Source organism: Ctenocephalides felis, unplaced genomic scaffold, assembly GCF_003426905.1.
Source record: "Ctenocephalides felis isolate EL2017-DRISC unplaced genomic scaffold, ASM342690v1 CF-g0.4_SCAFFOLD_01492, whole genome shotgun sequence".
NCBI lineage: Eukaryota > Metazoa > Arthropoda > Insecta > Siphonaptera > Pulicidae > Ctenocephalides > Ctenocephalides felis.
The window spans coordinates 32,089,056-32,115,846 of NW_020537646.1; the positions used below are offsets into that span (position 1 = coordinate 32,089,056).

Genomic DNA, 26,791 nt, shown 5'->3' on the forward strand with positions numbered 1-26,791 from the left:
TCAATATGTGCCTAGTATCGCGAATACATAAATATTGATTTATAAAGTTTTAAATAATTTTATTTTATTTTTGTGATTGGTTTATTTTTGATGCAATCGACTTCCCATTACATTCAATTACTAATCATATATTGATCTGTGATTTGGGTGAGTCGAGTTCAGAGAATATGATTCCTTAGAAAGACGGATGATTAAGGAAGTGTTTATGGACATCGCGTATTTCAATATAAGAGATTATAACAAATAGAAAATATGAATATTTATCTAGTAATAAAAAACCTAGTAGTGAATAATGTAATAATAGTGAGATATTTAATAAAAAAATTAACAAAAATAATGATAAAAGATTCCAAAGAAATTCTTAACATAAATGTTGCAAAGTCCATGCGTTTTACTTGCACACAATCGCGTCCTTTCGCGTAATACTTAAAATGTTACAATGACAATATCGATCGCGGACCGAGAATGCTTTTAGAAAGGCAACTTCCCCTTTTCAATTTTCTATTTTTCGCTGTTCAATAAAAATAAATATCTATAATGTAAGGAAATAAATGAATCTAATAAAAATATATGTCTCGAACGAGCAGAGTAACGAACGATGTAATGAAATAGCATTAAAACATTTTCAAACCCCACAAGGCAGAAGCACTAATACCAGAGAGAGCTCGGCATGACAGTGTAAAAAAATCACTTTCCTTCTGCCGTTATAATAAATATTTTATCAACATCATACGGTAACGAAAAACATAAGAATAGCTCCCAAGAGCGTTCGTCACGGAGGCATAGAGAGGAGGACAGGACCGAGAGAGAAAAACGCTTTTTGATATCAATTTTTAAAGAATATGCGCTAAATTCATTCGACTTTCGTTCTCACTCTGTAAAAGTAAATAATTTAGTTTCTTATGATAAGTTGCTAAGCTGGAGCTTGTATTTTTTGATTGAACGGTTTCCTGGGATTCTACACCAAATTCACAATAAACAAATCGATAATATTATTTTTATTTGAACAGCATTTATAATTTCGGTATCTTTAAGCTGGTATAATGATTATACTGTATGATAACTATTTTTAGTAAAGGTGTTACAAGCCAATTGTCAACCGAATTTTCTACATATTTTTTAAAAGATCGCCGCCTAACGGTGGTCGTTTTCTTATCGTGATAATATAATTTTAGCTTTTCGCAGTAATGACGAAAAGGGCTTCGATTTTCGATTCTTTGCGATTACTATTAAGAATAGTTAAAAACCCATATCGTCACAGTAAATTTATAGCAGAGCATATAATTTGAGATTGCCAATTTAAGTATGTAAAATTTATTTTATCTTAGAGCCAAACTTAATAATATCTATATTATTTATGACATAATCATTCGTAAATTCCAATTCAGATATGATCGAAATATTTCAGGAAACTCATCAATATCAAATACTTCACAACTTTTCTAATAATGAAAGAATTAAGGGTGTGTACTAAATGTTCTTATATCGATATTAAATGTTAGGATGTAATCCGGGTACGTTATACTTTTGATAAATATTAATTTTTGAGCCAAGAGAAATATTAAGTTTTACAAGAATTACAAAATATTTGATCAGTATAAAAAAATATATTATTTAAATAGGCAAAATTTGGTTTGGTGAAAATTGGAAATATAGATTTTTTCCACACTATATATTGAAATTTCAATTTTAATAATATTATATTTTATAGTTTTAAAAGATTCTATTTCATAGTTAGTGATTGATGATAATTCTATACCGATACATGCTATTATAAAATTGGATAAAAGCCAATTCTAGTCTGCTATATAATAATTAATCAACTTATAATGTAATTAAGTAAAACCAACTAATAACAACTTATAATTTTAGTTACTTAAATAGTTTTAAGTTATCACAAAATTGTCCTAAAAGTGTCCACATTTTAACATTTTCTCTCATAGTGTCTACGCTGAATGTCGTGCACCAAAAATTCTTTACTATATGGAGTGAAAAAACAACACTCTGAAGAGGAAATATTAAAATGCAGGATAGAGATTGAAAAATAATAATAAAATTCAGAGAATCTTCTGAGTGCTTGTGAATGATATAAAAACATAATGTGTGGTTATGCGAACCTCCTTAAACTGAAATATATATTAGATTTTTCTAGACCTTATATGTATGTATAATATACATACATATATAATATATATGTATACATATATAATATACATACATATATATTTTTTTATTTTTTTATTTTTTTGTTTTTTGTAAAATGAAAGTAATGAGTAGGCTATTGCTCATTACTTTTTATTCGTTCTAATGCTGGAATAATTACAGTACAAAATTATTAGGTAAATCCTAATTAGGTAATTCCGAAGAAACAAAAACTAAAAATTATAAATTGATACATCGGAAACATCAAGGAATGCAACTAGGTATAAATAAATATATCTTTAACATTATATGTTAATTATACTTAACATATGATACATATTATATGGTAATAAAATAAATAAAATGAAATGTTATTAAGGTGACCATATTTTTTGCATGAAATTCGGGACGGATTAGAGTGCGTCAGCGGGGGAGGAGGGTTAGTAATGGTGAGCTAAAAACTTATATGCACATTTTTTGGGTTCAATTTTCTAGTTGAAATATATTTAAAAATATATTGGCAATCAAAACATTTTTAAAAATCCGGGACAATCGGGAAAAAACACCTAAAACCGGGACAAATATTGCTTTTAGAAAACGGCCAATCCGGGACGTATGATCACCTTAATGTTATATATTTATGAATATACATACCATATTGTATTTTTTCTTTCTTTGTTTTATTATTTGCACCTATTTCAACAGCAAATTTTTGATCGTACTTAAAAAATGTCTAGATCGAATGCCAATTTATTTATTGGTAGGGGGTACGAATATCAAATATGAAAACAAATGTAAGGTAAAATCATTACATGAAATTCTAGTTAATGCATATTCACTATATTAACATAATAAAGATAATAAAGTCTATTTTTGTAAAAAAAATCAGTAGATAAACACGTAGGTCAAAAAAAGCCGACCAAAAAAGATACATGAAAAGTATGAATTATTCTAAGGCCTTGATATTTAATTTATGTAATTATTTACACAATTTGATTATACTTATGTATTTCATATATATGTATTCATATGAATTGTAATTTTCTAAATAATTAAAATAATATTGATAATGACTGACATTATTTTTAATAATTTATTTATATTAATGGGTGACTGTAAATTATAAATCATTTTATGAACAAAATCAGAATTATCCTTATATGGTTTATAAGCTGTTTTGATAAAATTCTTTACAGCCTAGCATTATTAGAAGAAAGTCCCTTGTGCTTGTCCATTATCTTTTTGATGAGATTATTATTGGATATTTTCTATTGGCACTTGATACTCGATATTTATAGTTACATGCATACATATATATATATATACATATATATATATATATATATATATATATATACATATATATATACATATATATATGTGTGTGTGTGTGTGTGTAATTAGATCTATATTTTTAGGTGAATATAGATATCACAACTTCTTGATATATGGTTATCGTGTATGGTAAGCCTGTAGCTTAAGACATAACCTGTTACCACGTGAACCTCAAATAGGCTATATATTTTATTTATTTATAAACAAAAGTATATCAACACAGCATGCGTGTTCGTAAGCACCACCTATAACCCCGATGCAACATCCGTTATCAAATTATTAAACGTCCCGTGAAGCTATCAACATAAAATGTCTAATTGTGCGTTTAAACTATCTGAGTGAAGGTAGATGTTAATACCTTGGCTTGATCTCAGTTATTGCGTCCCTTAGTGCGTGTTTAAATAGGATTCGGTTCAAAGGCGTAGGGAAAAAGACTTGCACATTTCCGTACAGCTATTGCTATTGCGTCTTGCGAAAGTGCCCATAAACGTTCACGAATAGTGCTGATGCTGACCCGAGAGAGAGTCTAAGTTGCTGAACGGTCTTTTACTAATCAGGGTTCGAATACCCCGAGTTCTCTACGCTAAGGGATTAGGGAAATAAATCACGCGATTATTATCATTCAGCAGGATTGCAATGATAATTTATTGATGTATAGTCTTAGATGTAACTTATAATAACAGGAATCATCTATCTTGTTATCAGTTAGAAATAATTATTATAAAATATTAGTTTGAATATCATAGTATCATATAGAGCAGAACTTGAAAGTCCGCGTGTAAGACGGTCCACCGCCAATATCTCAAAAACAAGTAACGTTACAATTTTTTTAACAACAATATTTGAAAGTAGAGGGATAAAGGTGTATAACTAGCCAACACCTTGATTGCTATCCGGAGATGAACGGCAATGTTTGAAAATCCATAACAAAAATATTTTCAATTGTTGTTAGTTTTTTTTTGGTTCTGAGCACTATTGTTTAGTTTACAAAACCTAAATATAATTTTAAAGTATACGTTTGTCAACCGATATATAAAATATATTGTTAAATTCCCGTAGGGTAAGTTATAGTAATCGCAAAAAAATCGAAAATGAAAATTTGTATATATCTTTACGTTTGAGAGGTTTCTGAATATTTTGACATACCTTAGGAAAAAATTGATGTATGTGTGTATGTGTATGTGTGTGTCTATGTATGTGCGTGTGTTTGTGTGTTCGGATACAAATTTTCGTCGACGATTTCGGGATCACGGATGTAGCGATTTGAATAATTCAAAAAACATTCGATTCTATTGATAAGAAGACGTGCTGATTAGTTTTTGGCGAAGGCAAGTTTCGAGGATATGGGGCAAAAAGTGCCAAAAATGGTAACTCAGTTTTTAAGAGCGTCCGATTTGAATAATTCAAAAAACATTGTACTTATATTAACAAGATGAAGAACAAATCAAAATGATCAAATTTTTATGAAGGCAGGTCTAGCAGTTCCGGAGATCTAGTGAAAAAAGTAGATAAAATGCCATCTGGCGGTCAAAAATGATCATTAGACATACGCCCATCAAATTATCAGATATTTTATAGACATTTTAACAATAAGTATAAATTTTGTTTGCATTTCTATGGGTTCCGTACCATTGCTTATCCGCTATCCGATTGCTTTGAAAAAACGTTCAGAATTTCCAAAATATTTCAAAATACACTTTCCTTCTAAAGGTCTTTTTTTTTAAAAAAAAAAAGTAAATTTTTGTCAAAGATCTAATTTTTCAAGGTAATTTTTTTTCAAAAATGTTAATCTTTTTAAAAAAAATTAATTTTTGATACGGGAAGTTCCAGCAATTTGCCTTAAGGCACGATGCCACGCGCTCCACTAGTTAATTATGTGTTTGATTCATCAGTTTTTCACATAATCTGCATAAAACTTACACGTCGATATATTAAAGTGGACCAACCTTTGTAATCAATAAAAAATACTAAACAAAAAAGTTAACAAAAGCAATTATATAAAAAATAAATTAAATAAATAGTTATTCCAAATCTGCAGAAGAATATTTTTAACAATATTCTAGATCAAATTTACATAGAGTTCTATCTCTGTAAAAATGTAACTATAAAATTTATATTTTGCATTGGTTGAATAATGTAGGTAATATTTTGTAAAATCTCTATAAAATTAAAAACAAGACAATGAACCCCGCCTACTGGGTATAAAGGATTAGGTAACAATTTTTTTTTTTTTAAAGCAAAAAAACATTTCTACAATGATGCTGGGAATTTACCTAACATAGTTAAATAGTTTTTGTTTGATATATGTTGTTTTTGTGATAAAATTTGTATGGTTTTCGCAATATTTTTTTAAAGTAAAATTAGACCTATATGCCTCGCCTTAACCTATAGGAACATTTATAGAAACATGTACTCACATATTTTATGCTTGTTATAAAAAATTATTTAATGTTTGTCTACTGCCATACCAATAACAATTTTTTACGTTCGTACATTTAGTGGACCACCTTTTCATTAAAATAAATTTCTTAGATGAAATCGTGTTCTATATATAATAAATATTCAAAGCTAACTTATGACGCTTTCATCAATTATTTAAATCAATTCTTATAAGTCTATATAATAATATATAAATAATAAATTATAAATCAGAGATCTTTCTATAAATTGTTATAAACAAACACGTAAATTGTATAGGGTGGGGCGGGGCACAAAGGTCTAATTTCACTTAAAGAAAATATTGTGAAAACCAAACCATTTATATCGCAACAAACATATTAACAAAAAAACACATATCAAACAAACAACTATTTGACTGTGTGCAGTATAAATCCCAGCTTATCATTGAAAAAATGTGCTTCTTTCTTGTAAAAAAGCACATCATTGCAAAAATGTGCTTTTTGTTGTTTTCCAAAAATTTGTAATCTGGTTCTCTACGCCGAGTAAACTGGGATGGCCTGAGGGAAACAGGTTCAATATGTGTTTTAAATTAAAAAAAGATAATAGCTATGTTATTCAACCAATGCAAAATATAAATTTCATGGTATCTTTTTTTACAAAGATAATACTGTAAGTAAACTTGATTTGGTATTTCGTCAGAAATATACATAAAAAGAGTTAGAATACCTACTTATTCATTTATCTCTATCATATTTTAACTCAATTTACTTCTTTATTTACTGTTATTTATTTTTAACACCTGTGCCAAGGTAAAGTTTTAATTGATCTTTTTTACCCCAAACATAGTGTAGTCTTTTATAAAGGTTATATAAGAAACTTGTAGAATCTAACTCAAAATTAATAATGCATCTTATAAAATAATTAAATAACGTGTATTTAAAAATTATGTTAAGGTCTCGTAAATCAATAGTGCTCACAACACAAATAGCAACGATAGTAAATACTTTTGTTATAGATATTCGAATAGTGCCGTTTATCTCCTGATAGCGACGACGTAGGAATCAAGATGATGCTGGTTATACACACACACACACATATATATATATATATATATATATATATATATATATATATATAAATACAAATACATTTACTCTGAAATACTATACTACTATATTACTATCATTTATTTTGTACTCTATTTTATTTATATTTATGTTATTATTTACTTCTATTTCTAGATGTTATATTATTCAGCAGTTATAACAGATATTGTATTAAAAAAAAAACTAATATTTTTTTTTAATTGTACTGGTTTTTCAGATATCAGTTCTGGATCTTTTCACCCGCGGACCTTCAAGCCCCGCTCTACCCTATATCAGCCTCTAATGCATTCAGATATTCAAATGTGATGAGTGTAAGTACTACAGGATACTAGTTGTCATATACATAGCTTGCACTTACAGCAAGCTGCTTAAAAGCATATACGACAATTATTCAATATTAGTGTCAGCGCATTTGCGTAAATATATGCTTATTCCTCATTATGTACATGCACATCTACACATGCAAACATTTGTATTAATTACGGCTAGAGTCCGCAGACTTGCTTCAACTCAGGAAGGTAGCGGTTTGTAAGATTAGACTCGGAATTAATTCTGCCTTACATCGTCAATTACACTATCATAGTGTCTCACACCAGCCGCTCTATCACGCAAGCCAAGCGCTCTGTGTCGACCCAGGAACGGCCCTGCCTTGCCCTGCCCGGCCCGGCTCGGCTGGCCGGCATTTGCATGGAGGATCAGCCCACTCTTTCGCTCCGAGCGAATTGTAAATGGTGATGGGGATGAGGAATGTTAATCAACAGCAAAACATCGATGTTTTAAGATTAATTGAGGTTGGGTATAGGTTATTGTAATTGTATTATATTGTATTGTAAGCAATTATTAAGAATCAATGTGTTATATATTGTACAACTGTATTGACGCAGTTGTGTCAATAAAATAACCACAATGGAAAATTTAACGTGTGGTTAAACTGATTATATAGATTTGCATAATGAATTTTATTTGTTTTCGTACGCTTGCATATAAATTCTTGATAAATTCACTTGAACAATTGTAACAATGTGAATAGACTCAAACTTTTGCTTGAACATATAGAGAATAATCATCACGCCTTACCAACGCAAACTAGTATATCAATAATTCAACTATTTGCTCTCATTTAAAGCTTCCTCATTTTATTCAAGAGACGTCAGGTTCATATCTACGTATATAAATTTGGATAATAAATTTTATTATCATAATAATAATATTTAATAATAAGGATAATTTATTTTGATTCGCTAGCGTACCTTTATCATTAATTTATATGCAAGCATGCATATAAATTCATATTAAAGTCACTTGCCTTAAGTATCCATGTGATTTGACTCAAAGTTTTTTTTGAAAAAATAAGAACATACAGAGAATAATTATCACGTCTTACCAAAGCGAACTAGTAATTCAATAATTCAACTATTTGCTATCATTTAAAGGTTCCTCATTTTATTCAAAAGAAATGTATATCTTCTACTTTTAGCGTATATAATGTAAAAAAGTGATATTTTTTTAAAAAAAAAACATCAAAATACTCAATTTTATTTCGAAAATTCCGCACAGACAAACAACAAAACATCGACGTTTGAAGATTAATTGTGTTATATCGTTGAAGAGAGCAGTTTTTAATATAGAATGTGTTTTATTAATTTATATTTTAGAATATATTACTACAGTGGTACCCCGTTTCACGAGCTTAATTCGTTCCGTAACCACGTTTGCATGTCGAATTGCTAATATCTTGAAACATTTTTTTATATAAATACAATGTAATTGTTTCAGCACAGTGCTTTTTTGATAATAAAAATAAATGAAACAATTATTGCTAAGTTCGAATTCATATTCTTGGAACTAAAAAAAACATACAATTCTTTTGACTTCAACACAATTTCTTTGACTATTTATTTTAATCAAATCCACCCTCAATATTGTTTTTAAATTTTGGGACCAATTTTCCTTATTTTAAATTTCTACAATGCGAAATTACAAAATACATGCAACTCGTTTCAATTAAAACTATTTATTTTTATCAGGGGTCAAATTCTAACTTTATTTTAAATTTTGGAATCTGTTTTCTCCTAAGTGTAATGTTCATATTGTGAAATTAAAAAATGCGCACAACTTTAAATTTTCAACCTCCTTCCACAAATCTCTATTTCATAATAGCCATTTTAGTAATCGAATAATTTTCACCACGCTTTCAGACAGTAAGTGTTCTGTTCACTGAATTTTAATTGAAATTTTGCTGACCTTATGAAAAAACAATAAATTTACTTAGAAAGAAAATTTTTTCTCATCAAGTGTTATTTTCACAACAAGTGCCCGTTCCATTATCTCATTGTACAAATATTTCCCAATAAGCATTGTATATAGTTGATAAACGATTTACATAAAGAGTAATTTTTGCAAAGAAATAGAGATTGAATAATAAAATCTCAAGATACAACAATTTTTGATAGGGAGCTTATATGTACTAAACAAATCTATGACAAAGCTGTAAAATTTGACACTACATATTTAATGTTTTTTCAATCTCAGTCAATTCGCTGAGTATGCCACATAACTATATAATTTAAAAATGAATTATCGGATTTTGATTCGGTTTTTAAAAATGTCTGAATTAGTAAACAGCACGGTAATAATATATCAAAATCTTGAAACATAAAATGTGCTGATTCAATTTATATAGAATCAGTTTCAGATTAGCTGACTCTTGCAAAGACTGTAAATTATTCAAATATTGTTTGTTAGCTGCTCCTTTCACTTATGCACCATAATCAGTTGGTTATTTTGTACTGAACATTTTATACTAGAAATATTTCTTATGGCAAAACAACGTTTGCCGGGTCAGCTAGTATATTTATAGATAGTTCATAGCTCAGAAAGTAAAATGTAGGCCTACAGAACTTGAGAAGATTGGTAAAAAAATTAAAGAATAAAAAAGTCAGTAAGGTCGGGAAAAGATTCAAACACTTTTGCTTTTGCAAATAGTTTTCTATCACTTTTGATTTGATTGGAGAAACAGATGTGCTGCTTCAATTATAACATAAACAAAAATAATAAACATTTATAAAAATTAAATATAGTATTTTATCTCTATTCAGAAATCTAGAAAATGTATGCTTTATTTCTTAATGAATTTAGAATGACGTGCAAAAAAATGTTTGACGCAGTTGTGTCAATAACAAAAAACATAATACCATGGAAAGTAACGTGTGGTTAAACTGACTATATACATTTGGAAAATGAGTTTTATTTGTTTTGGTACGCTTGTGTAAAAATTTATGAAAAAGCTATTCGACCAAATATACAGAAAATATCAACTTAAGAAAGCAAACTAGTATTCAATAATTCAACTATAATTATTTGTTATAATCTAGAGCTTTCTTATTTTATTCAAGTAAAATCATGTATATATCTACGTCTTTACGTATCTAAAAATGTAAGAAAAGGATAAATTTCCTTTTACAAGGCATCAACATACTCAATTTCATTCCAAAAGCCCCTCACAGACATTCGCCGACTACGAATCCCACCTATTCAAATGGCAAAATTGTAAATTTAAAGATTCCCGACTTCTGATAATAATAATTCTACGCAAATCTTTACTGAATTCCTGACACTTTTCTCATCACGTGCGGATTTGCGGCAATTCTATTTGATCAAATCTTTTCCAATATCAAGCTCCTTAGTTTTATGGGAAAATGAAGCTGTATTTGTAAAATTACAAAATTATGCAGACGATTAAATCAGGGATCGATCAATATCATTTTTATTCAATCTAATAAAGTTTTAAAGATTTTAGATACATGACAAGTTCTATAGATTGTTTGCGATTGCCAATATTGAAATTTGATTCTCGAAGCTTCATCAGCTTTTCTGCGTTTGTTCAATAGTCGAAATGTCATTTTTTTTTTAGAAAAAAGATATTTCAATCACTGGGAGTTCGATAGAGAAAATCAAAAAATTAATTGATATCGGGCAGGCGAAACTCTAAAAAAGGAATCCCTCGATATAGATAGAAAAAAATCGAATGGGCAGATCACAAATTATTTTTTTAAAAGTCAATCATTATATCAAACTTGAAAGTACTTGCTATTTTTGCGCTGAATTTTTCGGATCGAGTTAATCAACTGAAATTGGAATCTTTTGCAATTATTTTTAACTGTTAACTATAAAAAATCCATTATACTTTACTATGACAACACAATTCCTAGTTGATATCTATCAAATATGTTTTTTAAAATTACATCACTATTTTTGCCTTATGTTTTGTCTTAAAACTAATAATTGCTAAAAATAATTGAAATCCGTAGAGTAATTAATAAAAATCAAATCAATTACAAAACGTTTTAGCCGATCATAAACAAAAACTTTCAAACAGTTTTCGAGTTTGCAAAATCGGTACGTATCTTTTTTAAAAATTGTTAAAACATTTTTCATTTCAATTATGTATTTAAAGAAAAGGACTTTTTTGTATTTTTTGGCAAATACGGTTGCAATAAATAAAATCAGGAAAATTACTGGCTTAAACTTATGCCCATCATTCTAAAAGTTCAAATTTCTCATATGACGGTGCCTTTTCAATTAAAACACATTTTTACATTACCATAAAAAGCATTTTGAAAATACTATTTTATCAAAATCTCCGAGAACAAAACTCAAATAATTTTTATTTTACAGCTTTAATTTTTAGCATTTTACAGCTCTAATAACAATGTTCCACAATTTATAACACAAACCAGTTAAGCTAACTAAATAAGTCAAAGCTAAACAAATAGTATCATAAATTTTTCAATCAACATGTATATATTATTCGAATTCACAATCGACAATTGTCACAAATATCATAAATTGCTTCAAAATATACTCATTTATTTTTATTTTCATAACGTTGATTAATTTGAAACCGAAAATTACACACGAGGTGAAAACTATAAACGAAATGAAACCAATGTGTATAAATTTATTTTTATTCATAACATCCATAATGCATTCATCTGGCAAAAACAAATTACGTATAAAATATTTGTTTTGTTTGTACTGCAAATATTGACATATTTATTTAGATGCATTATTGAATTTCACTACTGATTTTATGTTTTGATTATAATTATTCATATGTGATGGCTTTGCGACCTACATCAATTAAAGAGGCTCTCAAACGATGGGAAGAGAAACATCCAGATATTCCAATTGGAGAAGCTTTGGATGTGCAATTACAATTTCAGGTTAATATTTATTAATTTTTATTAACTTCCCGTAGGGTAAGTTATTGTAATGGTCCAAAATCAAAATTGAATATTTTTACATTTCTTTACATTTTGAAGGTTTCTAAATATTTTGGCATACCTTAAAAAAATAGATGTGTGTATGTGTGTGTGCGTGTGTATGGTTACAACTTTTTGTCCACGTTTTCGGGCGCACGGAACAACCGATTTGAATGGTTTAAAAAGCATTCGATTTCTATTGATAGTGATATGTGCAGATTAGTTTTTGTCAAAAACGGGTCGAGCAGTTTCGGAGATACGGAGCGAAGAGTGCAGAAAATAGAAATCTAGTTTTTGAGGGAAAGGAGCTTCCGATTTGAATTATCCAAAATGCATTCAATTCATAATGATGAGGAGAATCGGTTATTAGTGTTTCGCAAAGGCAGGTCCAGCGCTTTCGGAGATACTAATTTTGAGAGAACTAAGATCCGATTTAAATGATTCAATAAACTTTCTGGATAAAATTTTGTATTTTTTTTTTTAAATTAAAAAAAAAATATATTTTTTGTACATCAAAAATAATTCCGGTTTTAATTTTAATTCTGGCTGAAGTTTTAAGGCTCATTTATATAATTTAAATAAATAATTTTAACTTTGCAATTCAGTTTATATTATATTCGACAATGTTCTACATTTTAAATCCGATTAATTTTGTTTCGTTTATTTACTTTTCTGTAATATGTACATTAGGGCGGGTCGATTTGTATGGGTGAAAAAAATTCGCATCGGCACATATGATTTTCGGATACTAAAGATAAAAATAAGATACTTTGCCGAAGAAACCATATCTCTCAAATGAATTCTGAAACGGTCTTCTTGACCCAAAGATACGGCTTGAATTTTAAAAATACAATCTAAAAAATTATTTTTTATATAATATCCAAAACTGCTATCTTTTAGTAGAGTATATTATTATTGATGCCAGAAGTATGATGTTGATTATTTAAATATATAAATAATAATTCTTTAATAAATTTATTATCAAACCATTCTATTGGTTTCTTTTTGATTTTTTGGCTACAAATTGACAAATTATGTCACAAAATATGTAGTTTTAATAAGCAACAATGTGAATATTCTTGGAAAGGCATTCTTGATTTAGAGAATTTGGTGTAAATATATAAAAATTATAGTTGTAGTTATAATCAGTATTTTATGTAAGATGTATGAAGATTGAAAAATATATTACTTTACAATAGTGGCCTCCTATAGAGAAAATGGATAACTCCTTGAACGTCTTGGTAAAATGCGAGAAACTGAGTTTATCTACTAATATGATTGATAAAATTGCTGGAATAAGTTCGTTGAAGAACCTCAAGATTCTATCTCTAGCAAGGTAAAGTTCTATACATTTTTTTAAATATTTCCAATAGTAACTTAATGAACTGATATTATTTCTAAAATTTTGCTTTACTATTTTCAAGAAGAATAAAACAACAAAAAAATTCATAATATCGTAGATACACATACTTTTTTAAGGTCTATGTATATGCTAATACTTAATAAATATTAACATTATCTTATTATATATAGATATCAAACATCTACATACATAATAAACAAATTGCATTTGAACTCAAAACTAATATTTTTAAGTGTTATTTTATTTAGAAACATTTTTCAAATAAAATTTTGATTGCAACTGTATAGAGTTGATTGATTTAATCAAGTACAAATTAAATTGTGATAATAATATTTGTAAAATTTTAATTTAAAAAAATTATTAAACGAATCTTGTCTTGTCAATTCAAAACCATTGAACTTAGTAATTATTATTTATCATATTAATTTAAGATTAAATATTACTTTAGAAACTATATTAAAAATTTGACTGGATTGGAAGGTGTGGCTGATACTTTGGAAGAATTATGGTTAAGCTACAATTTGATTGAAAAACTTAAAGGAATAGGTGTTCTTAAGCGACTTAAAGTTCTTTATATCAGCAACAACCTAATTAAAGATTGGTCAGAATTCAACAAACTACAAGAAGTTCCCACTTTGCAAGTAAAAATAGAATATTATAATAAACTATATGATAATAACTAATCTTAAAAAAAAACTTATAAACTCATTTGATTGGTTGACACAAACATCTAAAGTATAAGAATGTAGATTATATTGCTAAATTACTCAAACAATTGACAAAAATAAAAAAATAGTTATTAAAGTCCAATATATCAATTGATTAGATGGTTTACCAAAACTTGAACAATAAGTCTAGTATTTTTCAAAATTTTGAGGGCTCGATCAGAATTTTTCTAATTTGTTTGTTAAATTCACTTTGACCCAATACATCAAATTTTATTCATAGCAGTTAATTTTTTTTCTTTACATCTCTATTTTTTCATTGTTCGGACGTTGAAGCGAACGCATCGTCAGCAGTAGAATTAAATTGTAAGTGTTACATAATCTCATAATATTAACTTGATAAAACGGAGTGCATTCAAATTATTCGTGTATTGTTGACATTCTAAATGTGCGCATTCCCCTTGCGGGATATGCTCGGATTATAAACAAACAACGTCTATCAAAAGTGTTAAATTCATTTCATATATATTGAATATAATAATATTAATATAGTGTGAAATATTAATCAGTGTTTTAGTGTATGTGTTCTTTATCAAATATGAATACGAACGACCCTTCGGAGTGTCCATCAACATCATCGTTGCCAATAATGGAAGTCAACAAGGTTTTGCAAGACAATACCCGTAATAATACCGAATTAGTTATTCAGCAAATGAGAGAATTCCATGAATATTTGGAACGAACCAAAAATGTAAACAACGACAGCAATGCAATTGTAAATACATCTGAAATGGACACAAGCGATATCATTCAACAAGACACCAGTGCCGATCAAGTCGGGGATGTACAACTTGCGTCATCCAATCAAGAACAGGGCTGGACAACAGTTATGCATAAAAAAAGGCATCAATTTGATAATATCAATGATACCAATATAGCTAAATTAGTTAAAAAATCAACCAGGAATGCAAAAATGAATGAAAACGATACAAATAATTCCACAAGTTCCGTCTATTGGCTCAACCCAACCCCTACTAAAAATTCTTTTGAGATTTTAAGTAGGGAAGAAACTGCAAACATACAAAATACTACTAATGTAATAAAACCACCACCAATTTTTATCCATGAAGTTCGCGATATCAAGCCCCTTACTCAACTGCTTGATACTGAAGCCAAAAATTTACATAAAATTAAAATAATAAATGCGACACAAGTGAAATTAATTTTAGAAAATGCAGAAACTTATAACAAGATCTTAAAACTACTAAAAATCAGAAATACCCAAATGCATTCTTTCCAAAACCGAACTAAAAGGCCACTGAAAGTCGTTGTTAAAAACTTGCACAGATACGGAAATGTTAAAAACTGAAATTGAGAAACTAGGACATACGGTAATAAATATCTCAAATATGAAAAGTAGGTACACAAAATACCCGCTTAACATGTTTTCAATAGATTTAGAGCAGAAGCCAAACAATACAGACTTTTACAAAATTAATTTCCTCTACAATACCAGTGTTGAGATTGAGCCAAGACACTTTGCCCGAGAAATACTACAGTGTTCAAACTGCCAACGTCTAGGACATTCCAAAAACTATTGTTTTAGATTGCCTAGATGTGTAAAGTGTGCAGGAAATCATTTAACCAAAGATTGTTCCTGGGAAGATAAAATTAATAAAAATGTTAAATGTGTTTTATGCACAGACGGAAATCATCCAGCCAATTACAAAGGATGCAGAGTGTACCAAGAGCAACTCGAAAGGAAATTTCCAATTCTTCGTCACAAAATTTCACAAAGGCAAGAAAATAATTTAGTGCAACCAGGAAAGAGCTTCGCTTACGCAACTCGCCAAGATACGAATACAAATCAAACTTCAACGGATAACGCCAATGTAACGAACAACAATACCAACAACAACAACAATAACAACGACATTTCAGAACTAAAACAAATGATCAAAACATTAACAGAACAAATAAGTATAATCCTCAATCTATTAACAACCATCCTTTCAAAAAATAAGTAATGGCTACATCACTGAAAATTTGTTTATGGAACGCCAATGGCTTGTATCAACACATACAAGAACTTAAATATTTTCTATCACACAATTCTATCGATATGCTACTAATATCAGAAACTCATTTAAAAGAAAAATGTCATTTAAGAATACCTAACTTTACTATCTATAGCTCTGAACACCCAGATGGAACAGCACACGGTGGATCGGCAATAATAATAAGATCTAATATCCGTCATTATGAGCTAGAACCAATCTGTGAAAATTATTTGCAAGCAACATGTGTTAGCATTGACTTATCATTGTGCGCGGTCACTGTTTCAGCTCTCTACTGTCCTCCGAAGCATATTATTTCAAAAAATCAATTTTCAGACTTTTTCAGTAAATTGGGTAATAAATTTATAGCAGGAGGTGATTACAATGCCAAACACACTTCTTGGGGCTCGAGGTTAATTACGCCACGTGGTCGTGAACTTCTTAAATCAATCGACTCAAATAACTATAATTCTATTTCAACTGGGGAACCGACATATTGGCCAAGTGACTTGAGTAAATTACCAGACCTTTTAGACTTTTTTGTAGTTAAAAATATTAATGAAGATTTACTGAGAATTGAATCATGTCTGGATTTAACTTCTGATCACTCCCCAGTAATATTGAATTATTCAACAGTTTTAAAGTCTGGCTTAAGTGATCACCATCTAACAAATTATTTGACAAACTGGATTGCTTTTAGAAATATAATTGAAAGTAAAGTAAACTGTAACATTCCCCTCAAACACGAACGTGATATAAACAATGCAATAAACAATCTAACCAGTATATTTCAAGATGCGGCTAAAAATTCCACTCCGAAGTTCGCAGGCAATCGAAAATCATTGTGTCCTATAAATATTAAACAGAACATTGCAATTAAAAGAAAATTGCGTAAAGTTTGGCAATTAACCCGCTCACCGGAAGATAAAAAAAGGTATAATAAAGCTTGCAGAGACCTAAAGGCACTAATTTTTCAGCACAAAAATGAATCATTCGATAATTACTTGAACAATCTTACTCCAAATCAGGATACCAACTACTCATTATGGAAGGCTACTAGAAAAATCAAAAATCCAATAAGACAAATTCCACCTATAAGGAAATCAGATCAATCCTGGGCTAGAAACCCAATAGAGAAATCACAAATCTTTGCAGATCATCTATTTAATTGTTTTCATCCAGCTCCTCAAAATTGTACAGACGATGCTGAATATTTTATCCACCAGTATCTACAGAATGAACCTCGATACGAAGATTCAATTATAAAAATTTCATTATCAGAAGTAAAACATCAAATCAACAAAGCCAAATCTGGTAAATCTCCTGGCCATGACAAAGTATCAATGAAAATGCTAAAAGAATCGCCAGCCATTGTATTCAGATTCATTACCATCATCTTTAATGCAATACTGAGGATTCGCAAGTTTCCTACAGCATGGAAAATTGCAAAAATCGTACTAATACTGAAGCCTGGAAAAGACCAACACCTAGCACCATCATATCGACCTATCAGTTTATTGCCGATTATATCAAAAATTTTCGAAAAATTGCTTCTGAGTCGAATAAATGATCATATAATTTCCAATGATATAATTCCAAATTATCAATTTGGTTTTCGGGCAAAGCATTCGACCTTACAGCAAGTCCATCGAGTTGTTAACATCATCAACGCTGCCTTACACTGTAAGGAGTACTGTTCTGCAGTATTTCTTGACGTGTCTCAGGCGTTTGACAAAGTCTGGCACAAAGGTCTCTTGTATAAAATTAAAATAAATCTACCTTATTCGACTTACTCACTACTACAATCATATCTTTGCGAACGAAAGTTTTATGTTGATATAAGTGGCACGCAGTCAGAATTAAGAGAAGTGAACGCGGGAGTCCCACAAGGAAGTGTCCTAGGCCCTATGCTGTTTTTATTATACACTGCTGATTTTCCTCAATTTACCAATACTAATCTGGCTTTATTCGCGGACGACACATGCATTATAACCCGAAATCAAAATCCTGTTACGGTTTCAACGCAGCTGCAGTCACACCTTGATATAATTGAAAAATGGTTTACTTTATGGAGATTTACAATTAATAATTCAAAATCTGTTCACATTACGTTTACTCTTAGGAAAGATACATGCCCACCTGTCGCAATTTATAACGAACAAATTCCAAGCCAAGATCATGTAAGGTATTTGGGTATGTATCTGGACAAGAAATTGAACTGGAAAATCCACATTCAAAAAAAGCGTGAACATCTAGAACACCTTCGAAGGTCGATGTATTGGCTCCTCAGTAGTAGATTAAAACTGTCGATGTACAATAAAATTTTATTATACAAAATTATTCTGAAACCAGTTTGGATGTATGGCATCCATCTATGGGGTGCTGCTAAAGTCAGTAATTTACAAATAATGCAACGTTTTCAAAATAAAATACTCAGGCAAGCAATATCCGCGCCAAGGTATGTACCGACGTGGCTAATTCACCAAGACACGGATACACTGACAATCAGTGAAGAAATTAGAAAGAGTGCCCACAATTTCAAGACCAAAGTTGACCACCATCCAAACGAACTGATTGCAAGTCTCTACAATACCACACACAATATAAGATTAAAAAGAACTCAATTAATAAATCTAACATATTAATCAGTAATAAGTTGTTCTACAATATTATTTAAAATAGGTGTGTGTTTTGTTTTGTTTTTTACTTTGTTTATAATTGTATGTTTATTTGAGTTTCTTTTTCTTTATTATACCAAAATTATAATATAATTTAGTACATTAATAAAAGGTGAACCACTGGGTTTTCCTTTTATAATTTAATGTTATTTATCAAAATAATTACTCAATGTCTTTTATTTAGACAGATTGTAATTTATAAGAAAATAAAAAAAAAAAAAAACATCTCTATTTAAAAAAAAAAATTAAAAATTATTTTGCAGGAATTATTAATGATAGGCAACCCATTGGTAGACTCCATGGATGAAGAAACTTGGCGAAGAGAGGCTGTTAAAAGATTAGGTAATTTGAAGAATCTTGATGGTCAAACTATTTTGCGAGCCGAAGATGAGTGATTTACAGAATTTAAAAACTTGATTTTGAGCTGACTAAATAATAATAACTGAGAAGTTAAATTAAATAGAACATTTATTTAAATGATTTCAATGATTAATGATTACTTCAATAAAATATTTGAAATGTAATTATTCAAGTATGTTTTATTCATATGCCAGAATTCTTTAATTATAATTAATAAATAAACCAGAAGACTATTTGAAGACAATTTTTGCATGAAGATTATATTTAAAATGAAAGACCAGCTTTGTAGAATTAGTAAAATGGTATTGTAACTTAAAACCTGAATAAAAATGATATGCTGGGTTCCTATTATTTGAAAATTATTTGGTTATTCAATAAAATTTTTGCAGGAATTTTTGGAATACGCCGCATTAACAAAAAAATTGAAACAATAATAGGAAATTTTATCAAAAAAATAGAGTGCGCGTAAGGTTCACACGCAATTGAAGTAAAACTTAATTGCTACTGTACAAGATGGCATTTAAGTAAAAATAAATACATCATATAACAATTTTGAATAATGTTTAGCAGTAATATGGTAACACTCATGATGCATACATTTATTAGTGTCAACCATTATACACAATTATATAATGATAAATTATAAATTATACATTTATAATAGCATTAACAACATGTATTTAAAAGAAAAATTGTAATTTTACTTCAATTATGACATGATCGATTTGTCATTGTAATTAGCATTTAGAAATAAACCTTTATTAGAGAAATTAAGTAATTGCTGATGAATAAATTCTATAATATTCGTTCACATAGTGGATTTTGTTTACGACGTCTAACCAAATATTGTTTTTGCAACTTCACTCATCATGGAATTGTGAAGAACTTCATGTAATTAAAATTTACATACATTCATTGACTGCTTGTATTTTTTTACTTTTTCGCTGGCGATATAATCTCATTCATTGAACAGCTGTAATATCTGTCTTGCCTAAAAAATATTTTCCATTTTAATAACTTCAAAGATTTATAGAAGCTACGAATAATATAGAAATAATTTCTAAACAATAAACTTACTAATCACTAATATTATTAATCAGTATTTTCAAAGAGCAGGGTAAAATATTCATCTGATACAGGCATTTTTCATTTAAACAAGATTTGTACTACGATGTAACTTTAAAATGTTTATTTATCTATGCCGATTTCATTGTTGATATCGGAACGCATACAACGTTCGAGAGCGAATAACGTACAGTTTGGCCGTAACGGACTTCCGTTGCATTTGTACGGATTTACACCCTAGTCGTGACTAAAGAAGTTTTACTTCAAAATATTCTCTTATCAAAACTACTAATTAGATACTTCACAAATTTAAAAACAATACATTTCAGATATCAGATATAATATGATAATACAAGCTAGACGAAAACAAATTAGATTAAATAAATTTATTTTACTTATTTTTAAAAATTTTTATGACCATGTAAGATACGTTTAATAATTTGGAAATTTATTCTTCATAAATTCAAAAATGCTGTAGCGTCTCGTGGAAACATCATTCCTAATAAAATCATAAAACAGTAATTACTCAAAGTGTATGCTTTTTTCTCGTGTACTGAAACATCTTTGAAGGTACTCACTCATGTTTCTCTGAGTCGATATTAAATTTTAATTTAAAAGTTATCTTTGATCTCGTTCCTATGTTTAGCGCTGTTATAATTTTATAATTATATTGCAAAACGTTAATAAATGAATATGCAAAATTAAACTGCTGAAGGCGACGCTAAGAAATTTTAAATGAGCTATTTTTACTAAAACGTGATATAATTTTTGAACTCTTTACACATTAACTAATGACAATATTGAATTATTTAATAACTAGCTGTTTTAAATATATGGCTACTAGTAGAATAATTGTTTTTGCAATTTTAATTGTTGTATGCACTAATGAAATAAGCACATTTTTTTAATGAGTATACTGTATATATAAACTGTATATATTAGTGTTTTCTTATTAATATACATGAAAAATTATCTGTTCACATTATGAACGAATTACGTGATTATTGCAATATTATCATATAGTTATATTGATTCAAACTTCTATTTTTACACTATTGATATTTTTAATAAAACAATTTGATTCATATTAAAATATACATATAATGAGACATTTTTCATGAGAATCCCATACAACAGCTACTAATTTACTATAGTTATAATTATTTCTGAGCAAATTTATCAAAAATTTTAATTAAATAGTTTTGTGATTTAAAAATTTTAATAGAATGGTTATTGATCAATATTATAAATATTTTTAATATTGGTAAATAATTATTAGGTATTAATCAACAGTTCTTAAATAACAGTTTCTTGTAATTATCATTTTAGTAATTTAACCCTTCAGGTATACCAAATGTTTAATTTATGGTTATTTCGAATTAATTCTAAGAATTTTTTTCTGTTTTTATTATTTAATTAAATATTTGTGAAGAATAAATATAAGATTAAGAAAACATGTAAACTAAAACACATGTTTTTTTTGCAATGAATCATAATAGATGAGTCATAAATTTATACTGATGAAATCAATAACAAAGAATATTTTTATTTAAAGAAAGTAATTGAACAAAACAAATACCGCAAGTTGCATATAGTTGTGCTAACCCTTTCGACTCGGATTCCTCCGCTCCGGCGGCAAAGTACATATAAACTCCGGAATTCGCGAATGGAAAGGGTTAAATATTGTTAGTATAAAATTAATATTATATGAAATAATAATAATATGTACTTTAGTTATCTCACATTTTATGGATTCAATACATACATGATTATCGTAGAAAAAAATCTGAGTTTATATCGCGCGTGTCATGTAAATTGAAATCAATGTTTATTATTGTGGTTAGTTCTAATAATTTGATTATAATTTTGAATATAAATTGATGTTAATAATTTAAATAAAATGATTAGTTTCAAAAATTCCAGAACATTTAATATTATCTTAATCGTACTTTGTTTAATGTCTTATTAGCTTAAATTAATTAGGTGTAAATTATTGTAATTGTCCAAAAATCGAAATTAAAATTTTTTGTTTTCGATACATATGCAGATTAGTTTTTGGCAAAGGTAAGTCCAGTCGTTTCGGAGAAAAGAATGCAGAAAATAGAAATCAAGTTTTTGAGATAATAGAGCATACGATTTGAATGACTCTATTCGTAATGATGACTAAAAGTGGTGATTAGTTTTGGCAAAGGCAGGTCCAGCCACTTCGAAGATACGGAACGTAATATGCAAAAAATGTCAGTTTATGAGAGAACTAAGCTTACAAATTGAATGATTCAAAAAACTTTCTGCTTGTGTTAACGAAACGATTGCTTTTGGGATTTATTTGTCTATTTCAAATTTTAATTTTCTTTACAATTTTAGTTTTATGTCGATAATAATTCGGATTTTAATTATAATTCGGTGTAAAGTTTTGAAGCTCACTCATGTAATTCAAATAAATAATATTAACATAGTAATTCAGTTTATATGATTTTTAGGAATATTAGACAATGTTATAGTCATGCTATAGTAATTATAATAATCTATTTGGAAACATTTAATATTCCTCGAATATTTCGTTACGGTACGGCAAGTTCCAGCAATTTGTCTTAATTCATGATGCCATACACCACTAGTTCTAATTTACTTCCAATGTTCCAATGTTTCAATGTAATAAAACTTCTACAATTTTGATAAAAACTTGGAGAGCATATTACATTAGACGAGAGATGAAATGTGCAACATACAAGCTGATTTTAGCAAATAAAATCTCGGGTCATTATCACTCTCGTTATGCAAATTTGCAAATAATCTTCTGAATATAAAATTCCATCTATCTTTAAATATTGAATCAAATATTAGAACAGAACCCATTGAATAAAATTACAAATAAAACTCTATTAAATCTTACAAACCTTACAAATTAAAACCTGTTATTCAAATCAAATCAAAACAATAGGTGTCAAATAATTTTCCACCGACAAATCAATAACTCGGCAAAGCTTTTTCGCTCGAGTAAAATGTTAGAATTCTTTTGTGTCTCGGCTTATATACATATAAGAACGTGTAAACAGGAGAGCAATGCCGCCAAAGGCAAATATTAATTCGCGCCAGACTTCTATCACCGTGTATTGAAACAGCTGTATTTATAAACATACAATCAATGTCTTCATCAAATATTTTCAGACTATATAAGATGAAATGTTTCTTCTGTGATATTTAGTATCATTTGGTAGTACATTTCTTCGACATAGCTTGGTAGTATCAGTGAAAATGATTTGGAAATTCAGCGGTTTGATCTTAGTGCTAATCCCACTACTTAGCAGGATTCCTAGGACTAAAGCAAGACCAGGCGGAGTAAGTGATTAAATTATTGAACTTAATAAAAAAACAAACATATAAAATAAATACTTTTAATCTGGAAGGATTCGAAACATTTCTCTATCTAGGTATTATTTTACAGACAGAAAAGAGGATTTAAAGTTTTTACTTTCATCATAGTCGTTAAATCTTTTAAGAAAATAAAAATTTTCGCATCAAAAATATTGAGCTGACTGAATGAATCATCTTACAAGCATAAATACAAAACAGCAATTTTTTTTTTTATTCCAATTATAGGACATCGGAGGAGTGCCGGATTTGCCCGACGGTATTCCAGGAGGTGTACCTGAATTACCAGATGGTTTACCAGATCTACCAAGCGGTGTACCCGAATTGCCTGATGGACTGCCAGAATTACCGGGAGGGGCACCAGAATTACCGGGAGGGGCACCAGAATTACCGGGAGGGGCACCAGAATTACCAGGAGGGGTGCCAGAATTACCTGAACTACCAGGTGGCGTACCAGAATTACCCGATGGATTACCTGAACTACCAGGAGGTATGCCAGAATTACCTGATGGACTACCAGAGTTACCAGGAGGTATGCCAGAATTACCTGACGGATTACCAGGCGGAGTACCAGAATTACCGGGAGGCATGCCTGACGTAATGGGTGGTATGCCAGACGTTATGGGTGGAATGCCTGACGTGATGGGTGGTATGCCAGACGTTATGGGTGGAATGCCAGATGTCATGGGTGGAATGCCAGACGTCATGGGTGGAATGCCAGACGTAATGGGCGGCATGCCAGAATTACCTGGATTGCCAGGAGGAATGCCAGAATTACCTGGATTACCAGGAGGAATGCCAAAACTTCCTGAGTTACCAGGTGGAATGACAAATAATCTACCCATGCCCGGAAAGTCATCAAAACCTTCTTGTTAAATGTAAAATTAATTTTGTAGACAAATAATATACCTATATTAGGAACTAGCATAATATACATTAGTAGCACATGTAACATAGAACCCTGTTGCAAATTTGATAGTGATAAATGTAGTTAGAAGAAAATAAATGCAATATTTATTAAGTTATATTTATGTTTATAAGATATCTAACACATGCCATAAATCATTTAATTTCTGGATCCACTTTTAAATTATCAAATTGTATTCTGATTATCTTTACTAAAATTATGGGCTCTACACTATTTCATAAGTGAAAGCTAAGGACTAATTTTTAATGAAAACTAAAAATACATTGTATTTTATTAATTATTAATAATATTAATAATATAAGGTTTAGGCAGTCTTAGGCATAGTTCTCAATAACTATCTGAATTACATTTTTTAATAATAACATAACAACATAATATTCAATTATAATATATATACACATAAATATATATATATATATATATATATATATATTGATAAGTTATCCATACACGTCTTCGGCTTACATTTAAATGATTTTTTCTACGACACTTTCACTCTCAGTTAGATCTCCTAATTCACAATCGAAGAAATAAATAGAAATCTTTTTCAAAGGTGTTAATTAAACTTTCAAGTGAATAATACCTAAAGCAAAAGTTATGAAAACAATGGAAATTATCGTTGGACAATATTACCGCATTGATGGAAAAAACCAGGGCCATTATTATAATTTATAAAATGCCCTAGAGTAGGTCCACAAGCAGAGTTAAGTTTCAACTCGATTCAGGGTAGAATAGTAAGAGATATTTCCCATTATAATATATATATATATATATATATATATATATATATATATATAGAATTTTATGATATGAGTGGAACGAATATTAATTGTTTAATATGAACAAAACAGCACTCAGATTTGTTTAACACAACTTTATTTTATGATTACAGACGTTTCGAGACCATGGTGTGTCTCATCTTCAGTGTAATTTCAAAAACAGTTACTTATATACTACACATTCTTTAATAATTTATTTAAATTTCATTTAATTTTTGGTATACAAAAAACACCAACTATTCCTTGCAATGCTTGACACCGTACCGTACTGTAGTACGGTGTCAAGCATTGCAAGGAATAGTTGGTGTTTTTTGTATACCAAAAATTAAATGAAATTTAAAAAAATTATTAAAGAATGTGTAGTATATAAGTAACTGTTTTTGAAATTACACTGAAGATGAGACACACCATGGTCTCGAAACGTCTGTAATCATAAAATAAAGTTGTGTTAAACAAATCTGAGTGCTGTTTTGTTCATATTAATCAATTAATATATATATATATATATATATATATATATATATATATATATATATATATACATATATGGATGGTCCTTCATCTGGATGTTTTTGAATTTCCTTGCTCCAAGAGGCTCGAATGCTTCGAAATTAATTTAATAATTTAATTAATATTAAGAGCTAAATGTTTCAAAGAATTTTTAATAAATTTAGGATTCATCATTTCAATGTTAATAACTTTTTTTGTAATCTTATATATGAAGTTATGTTTATAGCTTTTGATTAACATATTAAAAATTAATGTATAATAATTAAAATTAAATTAAATTAAAAAATTAAATTTAATCAAATCGTTCTCTCACATTACATAAAACGTTTACTTTTATTTAATGCCCGTTACCAAAAATCTTAAGAATCGCTGCTTCTTGGCGACCTACCGTCGATGTTATTTGTCAAACATATAAAATAGACAAATAAATTATGTATGTGATAATAGAATAGATATATTTACATGACATAAAAGTTTATATAAAACAGATTTACATAGTGCAGTTCGAAACAGTTTTACATTGAATAGTGACAGTAATAATCCAACTTAAATATGCATAAGACATATGCTAAAATATTTATTTTAATAGTGGCGGTGGGTTTATGTTTATCTCTACCTCAAAGAGTAAGTGATGATAAATTAATTGTGAGGTTATAAATAGTTGCATGTGCAGATTTTTAATTTAAGAGTATCTGGCAATTTCATAATTACAAAGTTTCATATATTCTAAAAAAAGTACAAATGATATTTGTGCGATTCATTTTTTG

General features: G+C 28.8%; 2 protein-coding genes across 2 annotated transcripts; both read left to right on the plus strand.

Moving 5' to 3' along the window:
• The first annotated feature begins 12,103 nt into the window (after positions 1 to 12,103).
• LOC113370646 (dynein light chain 1, axonemal-like) lies at positions 12,104 to 19,405 on the plus strand. The gene is made up of 4 exons (XM_026611336.1): positions 12,104 to 12,208; positions 13,447 to 13,583; positions 14,059 to 14,251; positions 19,274 to 19,405. The coding sequence occupies exons 1-4, from the start codon at positions 12,104 to 12,106 to the stop codon at positions 19,403 to 19,405; spliced, it is 567 nt and encodes a 188-aa protein (XP_026467121.1).
• Positions 19,406 to 23,690: 4,285 nt separating this feature from the next.
• LOC113371123 (collagen alpha-2(IV) chain-like) lies at positions 23,691 to 24,683 on the plus strand. The gene is made up of 2 exons (XM_026611769.1): positions 23,691 to 23,774; positions 24,036 to 24,683. Exons 1-2 carry the CDS (start codon positions 23,691 to 23,693, stop codon positions 24,681 to 24,683), a joined length of 732 nt encoding a protein of 243 aa, XP_026467554.1.
• The last annotated feature ends 2,108 nt before the right edge of the window (positions 24,684 to 26,791 follow it).